This window comes from Oreochromis aureus, linkage group 3, assembly GCF_013358895.1.
Source record: "Oreochromis aureus strain Israel breed Guangdong linkage group 3, ZZ_aureus, whole genome shotgun sequence".
Classification (NCBI taxonomy): Eukaryota; Metazoa; Chordata; class Actinopteri; order Cichliformes; family Cichlidae; genus Oreochromis; species Oreochromis aureus.
The window spans coordinates 36552380-36565877 of record NC_052944.1 but is presented as its reverse complement, the minus strand read 5'-3'; the positions used below and the strand labels follow the sequence as shown (position 1 = coordinate 36565877).

The following is a 13498-nucleotide window of genomic DNA, read 5'->3' as shown; positions in this document are numbered from 1 at the left end:
GCAGAATGGAGTCTTTGTCACACACCCCCGCTAGACGTCCCTGAGGGAAGTTGGACTCTCGTTGGAGTTGGGGGTGCCGGTTGCACATACATATGCCGCGTCCCTGTGGAAGGGGAAGCAGGAGTGCTTGAAGGCGATGAAGAAAAACTCCGTTGTGGCTGTTCCTGCTGCAGTGTGGAAGCGCTGGGACAGCTGAGTGGCACGATGATAATACCCAACATTTTATAGAACGCCTGTGCAGGCGTGACCTGGCTGCTCACGGACTCATAGTAATCCTCCCGGGGCCGGGTGGAGCATTTTCTACGAGACCGGGGTGCTGGCGTCCGAGGGGAGGAAACAGATGGCTGGGCTGAAGGGTAGGCTGTGAGTGAGGAACAGTAGCATGGAGGACCTCCAAGGGCTAGCCGGGTCCCATCGAAGGGTGAGCGACGCCCCCTCACAGAATCTGCTGGATCCATTTTTGTGGTTGCGTCGTACTGTCACTGTCACAGGTAAGGATAACAGAAACACTAAACACACGACTCAAACCCTAAGAACAAATACAAAACAGCAGGCAACAAGTTCAAATATTGCACAACTTAAGGTTTTTAATTTCTATATGATAATTCCACATTATTAAGCAATAATATGTAGTCTGATGTCATGTAATCATTATGAAGCTATAATTTGAAATACAATAAAACATTACGTTTTTGTACAAAGTATCGCTATCGGATCAGTATCGTCTATACCACACTGATTTTTACTTTGTATCGGATCAGAAAGGGAACCAGTTGTATCGCCCATTACTACCAAGAAGTGATCGTTTGCCAGAAAGCTATTGCTGTGCGTGGCAGTGCGCGCAGCTGCTTAAAGCTAAGCCCAGATTACTGACGTAGACAGCTACTTCCGTGCAACTGATATAAAGTGCGGTAAGCTGAAGACAGCTTCAATCGTCTGTTTGCTGAAAAATAGTAACGTGACCACACCACATTTCCTTGTTAGTAATGGTAATGGCATTTTAATGATATAAATATTAATTAGTTAGATTACTCGTTACTGAAAAAAATAACGCCGTTACTTATAACCCTGTTATTCCCATCACTGCATTTAGTTGTTGTTTTGTGGTTCTACCAGCTGAGCAGCAGTCAAGATGACAGTCTGTGAGTGTTGCAGACTTATTCTGCTGTGTAAAAATGTTAAAAAGTGAATTAAAGAATATATTAACATCAAAGCTTCTTATGCATGTTTTAATCAATAAAGATATCTTTATACCCCAAAATTTCACATTTTAAAAGAGTTTCATCAAGTTACATCACACTTTTCCCAAAACACAGAAATAACCCCATGTGTGCTAACAATATTTTATCCTTTCACTTCCCATAATTACTAAAAATGATTTGATTTGTGAAAAAAACAATCACAGAAGTCAATAACACCTTTACATTCTCAATTTGTCCAGTAGTCAAAACTTGAAAAATGATTAAAAAGTATTGATATAATCACAACATTAAAGTAACTAAGTAAGAAAGTCCACTAAATCACCATATTTGAGAAACTGGAACAACAAAACATTTACCACTTTGAAATAAAAAAAATTGGGGTGAAAATATTTAATCACTGTTCTATGAATATATTAGAGAGAAAGATTACAATTCACCTCAAATTTATAAAATGCCATTAACGCAAAGTACAATCACATTACTAGTAAAAGTATTTAAAGTGTGTATTCAAGTACAAGACTTGGGTAAATATGTTTAGTTACATTCCACCACTTTTAACAAATGCATGGAGCAAGACAGCAAAAACACAGAGTGAGGCAAAGTGAGTGAAGTGGGTCAGGTTTTCACCACTGTCAAAGACACTGTCATCTGTGGAGGTAGTGGTAGGGACAGTAGGAGGGACAGTGGTAGGGACAGTGTCGGGGACAGTAGGAGGGATAGTGATGGGGACAGTGGGAGGGACAGTGGTAGGGACAGTGTCGGGGACAGTAGGAGGGATAGTGATGGGGACAGTGGGAGGGACAGTGGTGGGGACAGTGGTAGGGATAGTGATGGGGACAGTAGGAGGGACAGTGGAAGATGACAATGTTGGACAGGTAAAGTATAAGTCATTGTCAGTGCCCGGGGAGGTGAAGGTAACAAAGTTTGGTTTCATTCCAGTGACGGTGTCACTGATCCAATTCTGGTATTCTGACACACGAGTGAAGACTGCAGGTCTTACAGGTTGGGCGCAGCCATCATCAGTACTCACAACTCCACTTTGAACCCACGCAAATCCTCTCTTTGTCATTAATGGTCCTCCCGAGTTTCCCTGTGATAATAAAAAAGTGAAAGTTGTTAAGACACAGTGATATTTTGTAGATATACCTATCTCTGTTTTGATCCTGCTGAAGCATGTAAACATCAAACTAACATGTCATTTGCTTACCGCACTGAGAGTTATGAAAAAAAAACATTCACTTTATCTGACATGAACTATTATTCTATCAGTGGGTGTGTAATTAGCTTTGACTGTCATAAAGACAGTCAACAAGATGAAACCGTCAGCCCACATCAAAATAAAATAAAAATCTCTAAGTATGAACCAGTTGTGTATTCTGTTCCTTAATAGCTAGCATGCTAATCATAAATATATTGAAGACTTGGTTACTTTTGACAAAGAGGTTTCTTCCAGTGTTGAAAAACTAGGCAGACACTGAACAGTCTCAGTTGAGAGTTATATTTAAAGACTCTTTATCTGGTTGACAAGTTGAACTAAGGAGCTTAGTCCTTTTACCAACATTATGTCACCGATAGAAATTTTCCCAGATGATTTTGGAAGGTATTTTTTATGCTACAGATGTACAGTGGGATGCAAAAGTTTGGGCAACCTTGTTAATAGCAGTTATTTTCCTGTATAAATCGTTGGTTGTTACAATCAAAAATGTCACTTGAATATATCATATAGGCAGTGTTGGGGAGTAACGGAATACATGTACCGCCGTTACCCATTTAAAATACAAAATATGAGTAACTGTATTCCGTTACAGTTACCGTTTAAAAAGGTGGTATTTAGAATACAGTTACTTTGCTGAAATAAATGGATTACACGGCGGTACTTCCCTGTTTCATATTGTCGCGGGTCAGGACTGTTTGGGTTTGTTTGACAGCTACGTTCTGTTGTTCCAGGCAGCAGCGTTACGTTGCCATGGTTACAGGGTGACGCTCTCGCTCTGCGACTGTGTATTTCCTGGGTGAGAGAGCGCCTTTTTGTTGTTGTTGTTGTTGTTGTGCTAAGCTAATAGGCAGAATGCTGGTACAGGTATCGCCCTAAAGAATGTAGCTTCATGGGCAGTGTAGTCCGTGCTGCAGGGAGAATGGATTGCCATACACATTATGTGTCTGTGAGCGCGAGGAGGGAGAAAAAGGAGAGTCGAAAAGTCCGAGCTGTCATCGAGCAAAAACAGCAGCTGGAAGCATGTAAATATCATAATAACCACTGCAGCCAAGAAGAGTGTCTGACGAGCCCAGTTGTAGGTAAGCTATTAAGACTCGGCTGTACACTGTGTTCATGTTTTCCTCCGAAACAATAAGTTCCGTTGGAGCAGCCTTTCAAAGCCTCTCTCTGTCTCTCGCAAGCAAAGTTGACCCAGACAACAAAGTAAAGCTAGTTTTCGGCTACAAGCCCGACACAGAACCCACCGTATTAGCCAGAGGTCCCTTTACTACGGTTCAGAGCTACGGACCTTCAGTAACAGTAATAAATCACACAGCAATTGTACATTCATGTAGTTGTAAAAAGCATTATAATGTATTAAGTAAACCAAAGTATTCAGAATACATTACGCTCATTGAATAACGTAACGGAATACGTTACAAAATACATTTTGGGCATGTATTTTGTAATCTGTAGTGGAATACATTTTAAAAGTAACCTTCCCAACACTGCATATAGGAGACACACACAGTGATATTTGAGAAGTGAAATGAAGTTTACTGAATTTACAGAAAGTGTGCAATAATTATTTAAACAAAATCAGACAGGTGCATAAATTTGGGCACCACAAAAAAAGAAATGAAATCAATATTTAGTAGATCCGCCTTTTGCAGAAATTACAGCCTCTAAACGCTTCCTGTAGGTTCCAATGAGAGTCTGGATTGTGGTTGAAGGTATTTTGGACCATTCCTCTATAAAAACATCTCTAGTTCATTCAGGTTTGATGGCTTCCGAGCATGGACAGCTCTCTTTAACTCACACCACAGATTTTCAATAATATTCAGGTCTGGGGACTGAGATGGCCATTCCAGAACGTTGTACTTGTTCCTCTGCATGAATGCCTTAGTGGATTTTGAGCAGTGTTTCGGGTCGTTGTCTTGTTGAAAGATCCAGCCTCAGCGCAGCTTCAGCTTTCTCACCGATTCCTTGACATTGGTCTCCAGAATTTGCTGATACTGAGTGGAATCCATGTGTCCCTCAACTTTGACAAGATTCCCAGTCCCTGCACTGTCCACACAGCCCCACAGCATGATGGAACCACCACCATATTTTACTGTAGGTAGCAGGTGTTTTTCTTGGAATGCTGTGTTCTTTTTCCTCCTTGCATAACGCCCCTTGTCATGCCCAAATAACTCAATTTTAGTTTCATCAGTCCACAGCACCTTATTCCAGAATGAAGCTGGCTTGTCCAAATGTGCTTTAGCATACCTCAAGCGGCTCTGTTTATGCTGTGGGTGGAGAAAAGGCTTCCTCTGCATCACTCTCACACACTGCATCTCCTTGTGTAAAGTGCACCGAATGGTTGAACGATGCACAGTGACTCCATCTGCTGCAAGATGATGTTGTAGGTCTTTGGTGCTGGTCTGTGGGTTGACTCTGGCTGTTCTCACTATTCATCGCTTCTGTCCATCCGAGATTTTTCTTGGTCTGCCACTTTGTGCCTGAACTTGAACTGAGCCTGTGGTCTTCCATTTTCTCAATATGTTCCTAACTGTGGAAACAGACACCTTAAATCTCTGAGACAGCTTTCTGTATCCTTCCCTTAAACCATGATGGTGATCAATCTTTGTCTTCAGGTCATTTGAGAGTTGTTTTCGGACCCCCATGTTGCTACTCTTCAAAGACAATTAAAAGAGGAGGGACACTTACAGTTGACCCCCTTAAATACTCTTTCTCATTACTGGATTCACCTGTGTATGTAGGTCAGGGGTCACAGAGCTTACCAAGCCAACTTGAGTTCCAATAATTAGTTCTAAAGATTTTGGAATCAATAAAATGACAACAGTGCCCAAATTTATGTACCTGCCTGATTTTGTTTAAACAATTATTGCACACTTTCTGAAAATCCAATAAACTTCATTTCACTTCTCAAATATCACTGTGTGTCTCCTATATGATATATTTAATTGACCTTTTTTATTGTAACAACCAACGATTTATACAGGAAAATAATGACTATTAACAAGGTTGCCCGAACTTTTGCATCCCACTGTATCCAGCAGTGCTGAAATTCAAATGAATGAGTAGTAAATGATTTTGGGCAAGCCATGAAAGCTAACAGTGTGTAATATCAGTGAAATTGACATAATAACAAGAAAAAGAAAGTAATATATAATTCTCAGAGCACCAAAAAAGGCATGACAGTATAAATAAATCTTGGTGGTCACCTGACATGAGTCCTTCTCTCCAGCTTGGAGCCCAGCACAGATCATGTTCTCTGTGATTGCTTTGTAACCTTCATAGTAGCACTGACACTCTGTTTCCCACCACTGGTGCATTTACCTCCCGCAAGATGTTTGGGAAGGAACCGTTACCTAATTGTAAAAATAAAACAGAAGAATTAGAAAATAATCCTTTAAACTCCTGGTATATGAAATTAACATTTTGTAAGTTACCAGTTTCAGTAAAATCAGGGACCCAGCTGCTGGTCCCGTTGTAGAAAGTGCTGTTTTCTGAGGCTAAGCAGATTGGCTGAATGTAGTCTGTGAAAGTTACAGGAGCCGACAGCTTCAGAAGACAAATGTCGTTCTCGTATGTGCCGTTGTTGAATGCAGGATGACAGATTACGTCTTCCACTGTCTGAGACACTTTGCCGTAGCTTAAATCTGACTGGGTGTGGCGGCCCAGATGTACCTCTGTCACGTTACTAAAGGTCACAGTAGAGAAAACATAACTTGCCACTTAAATGTCATGTATAACATCATCATCACCAAAACTGTAAACTGGTAATATCGACTCACCTTGATATGCAGGAAGCAGCTGTTAGCACAAACTGGTTGGTGATTAGGGACCCTCCACACAAAAACTGTCCATTGTGGTCTATAGTGACCTGCCAGGGCCAACTTCCTGAGTTTTCCACGGCCCTGCCGCACGCTGAAAAGAAGAGATCAATGCTAATTGTAAATATTAAAAATGCCACAGTGGGTAGCTCAGCATGCTTGGTTGAGTATTGGTTTATGCTGAATGACCTTGCTGATGCAAACCCAAAGGCGATAAATCACAGCAAACTGTAATAGTCCCTTTACACGCGCAGTTGCTGTAATAAACCATAATGTTCTGTTTTGTGGTTTTTGTTTTAACATGTCTGATCAACCTAAATTAATTTCAGAAAAACTACGTCCACCCATAAAGACAACAATGGTTATAGCCAGTCCCAGCATAGTTTAAGCCTGTCCCAGCGATCATCACAAACTGTTCCCCATATATTATTGTGAAAAGCGTCAACTCTACTAGAGAACTCAGTTGATCCAGCTAATCTGATCATACCTTTTAGATAAAAGAATTGACATTAAATATACTTTAATAGATATCAATTAAGAAAAAAAAAACAGAGGAATGACAAGGAAAAACACATTGGCAGAAAGTTTGCTAAATATCTACATTTGTCTATATTTTTCACCTAAAAAGATGACACCAACATCATAATAATGTCTATTGTAGTACTATATTTTAATATCATCCCTTAAAGAAATTGCAGATGCATAACACTTAAAAAAACACTGAAATGAAATTTGTTCCATATCAAAAAGTTTTGGCACCTGAACAGATGACACCAACGTCATAAGAATGTCCATAGTAGTAGTAGTAGTAGTAGTAGTTGTAATAGTTGTAGTAATAGTAGTTTCCCCATCCAGTGTGTTGACATTCAGTAAGAGAACTTTCATTTCCTGAACAGGTCACATCAGTGAGCCAGACCTGTCCAGTTCCTGCACCAAATTTAGATGATTGAGTAGCTTCTAGTGCCGACCCACAGTTTAACTGTCTGCAAACCACCTCAGCATCATTCAAATTCCAGTACCAATCAGAGACTGTTCCCCAGATGTTATTGTGAAAGATTTCAACTCTGCCAGAGCATCGAGAAGATCCAGACCCAGCTAATCTGATCAGATCTAAAAGGGAAAGAACATGAAAAATATTATCACACATCCTCACATAACAAGGACTTAGTGGAAGGCACAAAAGAGCAGACTAACTTTCAATATCATGTAAATCTAACAGTTTTCTCACCTGAACAGATGACAGCAGCATTCTGACTATGCTCACATCTGTTTGATCCAAATCCATTGTGTTGACACTCAGTTAGAGAACTTTCATTTCCTGAACAGGTCACATTGTCAAGCCAAATCTGTCCAGTTTCTGCACCAAAGTGAGCTGATGGAGGAACTTCCAGTGCAGACCCACAGTTTATCTGTCTGCAAACCACCTCAGCATCATTTAAGTCCCAGCCATCATCACAGACTGTTCCCCAGATGTTACTGTGATAAACTTCAACTCTGCCAGAACATTGAGTTGATCCAGATCCAGTTAAAAGAATAGACACATCTGAAAACACAACACAGAGGAGATATGAACGGGACAGAACAGAATGCTTTCAGTGTCCAGCCATAGAACCCAGATACAGCAGAACGGTAAACTGAGGCATGTAATAGTGACAATCAAAATAGCTTCATGCTAAACAAACAAACAAACAAACTCTAGAAGAAGTCCAAAGGATTTGCTTCCGACCCAGAAAAACATTCAACTCCATAATTCGAGGCAGAAGAGAGTTTGCTATGACTGCAGAAAATCCACAATAAGAAAGTTGAAGCACTAGACTGTGTGTAAAATACAAGATCTGGAAAGAAGTGAGAACAGTTCAAGTTGCAGAGCTTATTAAATATTTTAGGAATGTGGTATCTCATAAACACACACACACACACATACACACACACACACCTTATGACGATATATTCCACGTCACTCTCATAAATGTGCATTTGAAAATATTAAAACTTTCCTTTAATAAGGTTAAAATGATATCTGTAACATTGTGCGTTCTTTAAAAATGGCTTTACTTTTCTCTGGATCTGAGCTGCGTTTATAGAGAAAGATGCAAACATTTCACCACTCAAATACTCCACAGTGTGGTTATTGCACAGGTCAGTTTGGCTGCTCACACTGAACTTCATTATAAAACACACCAATAAGTGGAAGACAGAGGTCTAAAAAGGTTGTTTTCACATCGCTTTAATATTCATCAGATCCTCCAAAGCATATCTCACCTGAACAGATGACAGCAGCATCATGACCATGTTCACATGTGTTTGATCCAAATCTACTGTGTTGACACTCAGTTAGAGAACTTTCATTTCCTGAACAGGTCACATTGTCAAGCCAGATCTGTCCAGTTCCTGCACCAAAGTCAGCTGATGGAGGGACTTCCAGTGCAGACCCACAGTTTAACTGTCTGCAAACCACCTCAGCATCATTTAAGTCCCAGCCATCATCACAGACTGTTCCCCAGATGTTATTGTGATAAACTTCAACTCTGCCAGAGCATCGAAGTTGATCCAGGTCCAGCCAATCTGATTGGACCTTTTAATGAAAAAACATATAACATAAACTATATTTTAATATCGGTCCCTTAAAGAAAATAGGATACATATCACACTATAACACATTAGCATGCAGTTTGTTCCATATCGAACAGTTTTCTGACCTGAACAGATGACACCGCGTCCAGAATAATGTCCAAAGTAGTTGTAGTAAAATTGTTGTTATAGTAGTAGAAGTAGTTTCCCCATTCAGAGTGTTGACACTCAGTTAGAGAACTTTCATTTCCTGAACAGCTCACACCACTGAGCCAGATCTGTCCAGTTCCTGGACCAAAGTAAGCTGATCGAGGAGCTTGTAGTGCCGACCCACAGTTTATCTGTCTGCAAACCACCTCAGCATTATTTAAGTCCCAGTTAAAATCAGAGACTGTTCCCCAGATGTTATTGTACAAGATTTCAACTCTTCCAGAGCATCGAGATGATCCAGATCCAGCTAATCTGATCAGATCTAAAGGCAAAGAACAATGAAAACTTTTACATTTGTCCTTACGTCAAAAATAAGATTACATGCATCTTAACTTGCAATATCATCTCTTTCTAGCATTTTTCTCACCTGAACAGATGACAGCAGCATCATGATCATGTTCACATGTGTTTGATCCAAATCCACTGTGCTGACACTCAGTTAGAGAACTTTCATTTCCTGAACAGGTCACATGGTCAAGCCAAATCTGTCCAGTTCCTGCACCAAAGTGAGCTGATGGAGGAATTTCCAGTGCTGACCCACAGTTTATCTGTCTGCAAACCACCTCAGCATCACTTAAGTCCCAGCCATCATCACAGACTGTCCCCAGCTGTTATTGTGATAAACTTCAACTCTGCCAGAACATCGAGTTGATCCAGATCCAGCCAATCTGATCTCACCTTTTAATGTAAAACACATAACACAAGCCACAGTTCAATATACATCCCTTAAAGAAAATACAGATGCATAACACTTAAAAAACACTGAAATGAAATTTGTTCCATATCAAAAGGTTTTGGCACCTGAACAGATGACACCAACATCATAAGAATGTCCATAGTAGTTGTAGTAGTAGTAGTAGGTTGTAATAGTTGTAGTAATAGTAGTTTCCCCATCCAGTGTGTTGACATTCAGTAAGAGAACTTTCATTTCCTGAACAGGTCACATCAGTGAGCCAGACCTGTCCAGTTCCTGCACCAAATTTAGATGATTGAGTAGCTTCTAGTGCCGACCCACAGTTTAACTGTCTGCAAACCACCTCAGCATCATTCAAGTTCCAGTACCAATCAGAGACTGTTCCCCAGATGTTATTGTGAAAGATTTCAACTCTGCCAGCGCATCGAGAAGATCCAGACCCAGCTAATCTGATCAGATCTAAAAGGAAAGAACATGAAAAATATTATCACACATCCTCACATAACAAGGACTTAGTGGAAGGCACAAAAGAGCAGACTAACTTTCAATATCATGTAAATCTAACAGTTTTCTCACCTGAACAGATGACAGCAGCATTCTGACTATGCTCACATCTGTTTGATCCAAATCCATTGTGTTGACACTCAGTTAGAGAACTTTCATTTCCTGAACAGGTCACATTGTCAAGCCAAATCTGTCCAGTTCCTGCACCAAAGTCAGCTGATGGAGGAACTTCCAGTGCAGACCCACAGTTTATCTGTCTGCAAACCACCTCAGCATCATTTAAGTCCCAGCCATCATCACAGACTGTTCCCCAGCTGTTATTGTGATAAACTTCAACTCTGCCAGAACATTGAGTTGATCCAGATCCAGTTAAAAGAATAGACACATCTGAAAACACAACACAGAGGAGATATGAACGGGACAGAACACAGAATGCTTTCAGTGTCCAGCCATAGAACCCAGATACAGCAGAACGGTAAACTGAGGAAGTAAATTATGTACTAAATTGATTTGGGGACAAACCGCAAGTAACGCAGAGGAAATTAATGTACAAAGGAAAAGAAAATGGAGGATTAGGGCGCCAGGTCTTGGCATCATTTTGATGATTCCCTTTTGAAAAATGTATATAGCGCATTAGAGCGAATCACCCACTGGATCCAAGGGAAGAAATCCTTGTGGGAAAAAATGAAAGGGAGAGCCCGAACGGGAGTGCCATACTTTAAACTTGTGTTCGGGGATTTTGTAGATCAGTGGAAACTATGTGGTTTAAATCTTTACAATTAAATTAAAACTTAAAAGCTTAAAACTTTCCTTTTTCTAAAGCATATAGTTAGGGCTGGACCAGGTGACCCTGAATCCTCCCTTAGTTATGCTGCAATAGACGTAGGCTGCCGGGGATTCCCATGATGCATTGAGTTTTCCTTTCCAGTCACCTTTCTCACTCACTATGTGTTAATAGACCTCTCTGCATCGAATCATATCTGTTATTAATCTCTGTCTCTTTCCACAGCATGTCTTTCATCCTGTTTTCCTTCTTTCACCTCAACCGGTCGCAGCAGATGGCCGCCTCCCTGAGCCTGGTTCTGCCGGAGGTTTCTTCCTGTTAAAGGGAGTTTTTCCTTCCCACTGTCGCCAAAGTGCTTGCTCATAGGGGGTCATATGATTGTTGGGCTTTTCTCTGTATTTATTATTGTGCTATCTGCTGTAATAATATAAAGCGCCTTTGAGGCGACTTTTGTTGTGATTTGGCGCTATATAAATAAAATTGAATTGAATTGAATTAAATTCAAAATAAATATATAATAAAATCAATCTGAAAAAAAAAACGAAGGTATGATACAATATAAGTTTCCTGAAAAGAAGAAAATCAGAAAATAGTTAAAAACATATATGACAAAGTAATATCCGAGAACATGAGAGATACAGTGTGGCTTATCTCTGTCGGACGCCTCCCAGTAAGAGCTGTGGTTCTGTGGAGTTGCTTCATTACTACAAAGAAATGCCCTATGGAGAACTGTGATGAGGACGAAACTCTTGATCATCTGTTGATATCATGTTACAGGACGGTTGAAATAAGACAGAAGATGGATAAACTCGGATTTGATATTGAAAATAATACAAAAGCAGTAAGATATGGTTTGTTTAAAGAAAGATGAGTGAAATAAAAGAAGATTGTTTTGGTTGGTGATGTGCATTATAAATGTACACATATAGAAAACAAGGGCTAAAGGGGTTATAGAACAAAAATGATAAGTAGTTCCGTAGTATGTAAAAATATTGTAGCGGACCTGAGGACGAGGAAAACTAGAGATATGAAACTATGTAACGACTTGCCGTGGGAGTTTTTATCATTGTAAAATGTAAAACAATATGTGACTAATTTGTGCATGGTGTTTATATTATGTGTATTTGTAATTGTGGATTTTGATATTGAAATAAAGCAATTTAAAAAAAAAAAAAAAAAATAAACTGAGGCATGTAATAGTGACAATCAAAACAGCTTCACGCTAAACAAGCAAACAAACAAGCAAACAAACAAACAAACAAACAAAAAAACTCTAGAAGAAGTCCAAAGGATTTGCATCAGACCCAGAAAAACATTCAACTCCATAATTCGAGGCAGAAGAGAGTTTGCTATGACTGCAGAAAATCCACAATAAGAAAGTTGAAGCACTAGACTGTGTGTAAAATACAAGATCTGGAAAGAAGTGAGAACAGTTCAAGTTGCAGAGCTTATTAAATATTTTAGGAATGTGGTATCTCATAAACACACACATACACACCTTATGACGATATATTCCACGTCACTCTCATAAATGTGCATTTGAAAATATTAAAACTTTCCTTTAATAAGGTTAAAATGATATCTGTAACATTGTGCGTTCTTTGAAAATGGCTTTACTTTTCTCTGGATCTGAGCTGCGTTTATAGAGAAAGATGCAAACATTTCACCACTCAAATACTCCACAGTGTGGTTATTGCACAGGTCAGTTTGGCTGCTCACACTGAACTTCATTATAAAACACACCAATAAGTGGAAGACAGAGGTCTAAAAAAGGTTGTTTTCACATCGTTTAATATTCATCAGATCCTCCAAAGCATATCTCACCTGAACAGATGACAGCAGCATCATGACCATGTTCACATGTGTTTGATCCAAATCTACTGTGTTGACACTCAGTTAGAGAACTTTCATTTCCTGAACAGGTCACATTGTCAAGCCAGATCTGTCCAGTTCCTGCACCAAAGTGAGCTGATGGAGGGACTTCCAGTGCAGACCCACAGTTTAACTGTCTGCAAACCACCTCAGCATCATTTAAGTCCCAGCCATCATCACAGACTGTTCCCCAGATGTTATTGTGATAAACTTCAACTCTGCCAGAGCATCGAGTTGATCCAGGTCCAGCCAATCTGATTGGACCTTTTAATGAAAAACATATAACATAAACTATATTTTAATATCGGTCCCTTAAAGAAAATAGGATACATATCACACTATAACACATTAGCATGCAGTTTGTTCCATATCGAACAGTTTTCTGACCTGAACAGATGACACCGGCGTCAGAATAATGTCCAAAGTAGTTGTAGTAAAAATTGTTGTTATAGTAGTAGAAGTAGTTTCCCCATTCAGAGTGTTGACACTCAGTTAGAGAACTTTCATTTCCTGAACAGCTCACACCACTGAGCCAGATCTGTCCAGTTCCTGGACCAAAGTAAGCTGATCGAGGAGCTTGTAGTGCCGACCCACAGTTTATCTGTCTGCAAACCACCTCAGCATTAT

At 39.8% G+C, this 13498-nt stretch overlaps 1 protein-coding gene and 1 pseudogene across 1 annotated transcript; both read right to left on the bottom strand.

Annotated features, from left to right (window-relative positions):
* Positions 1-1228: 1228 nt before the first annotated feature.
* Positions 1229-6507, bottom strand: LOC116314231 (annotated as a pseudogene).
* Positions 6508-9838: 3331 nt separating this feature from the next.
* LOC120433697 (deleted in malignant brain tumors 1 protein-like) lies at positions 9839-12919 on the bottom strand (the record flags this gene model as incomplete). Its single annotated transcript, XM_039600417.1, has 4 exons — positions 9839-10152; positions 10267-10602; positions 12824-12877; position 12919. Coding segments are annotated over 4 exons (705 nt in total), but the record flags the coding sequence as incomplete, so codon positions are not given.
* Positions 12920-13498: the final 579 nt, after the last annotated feature.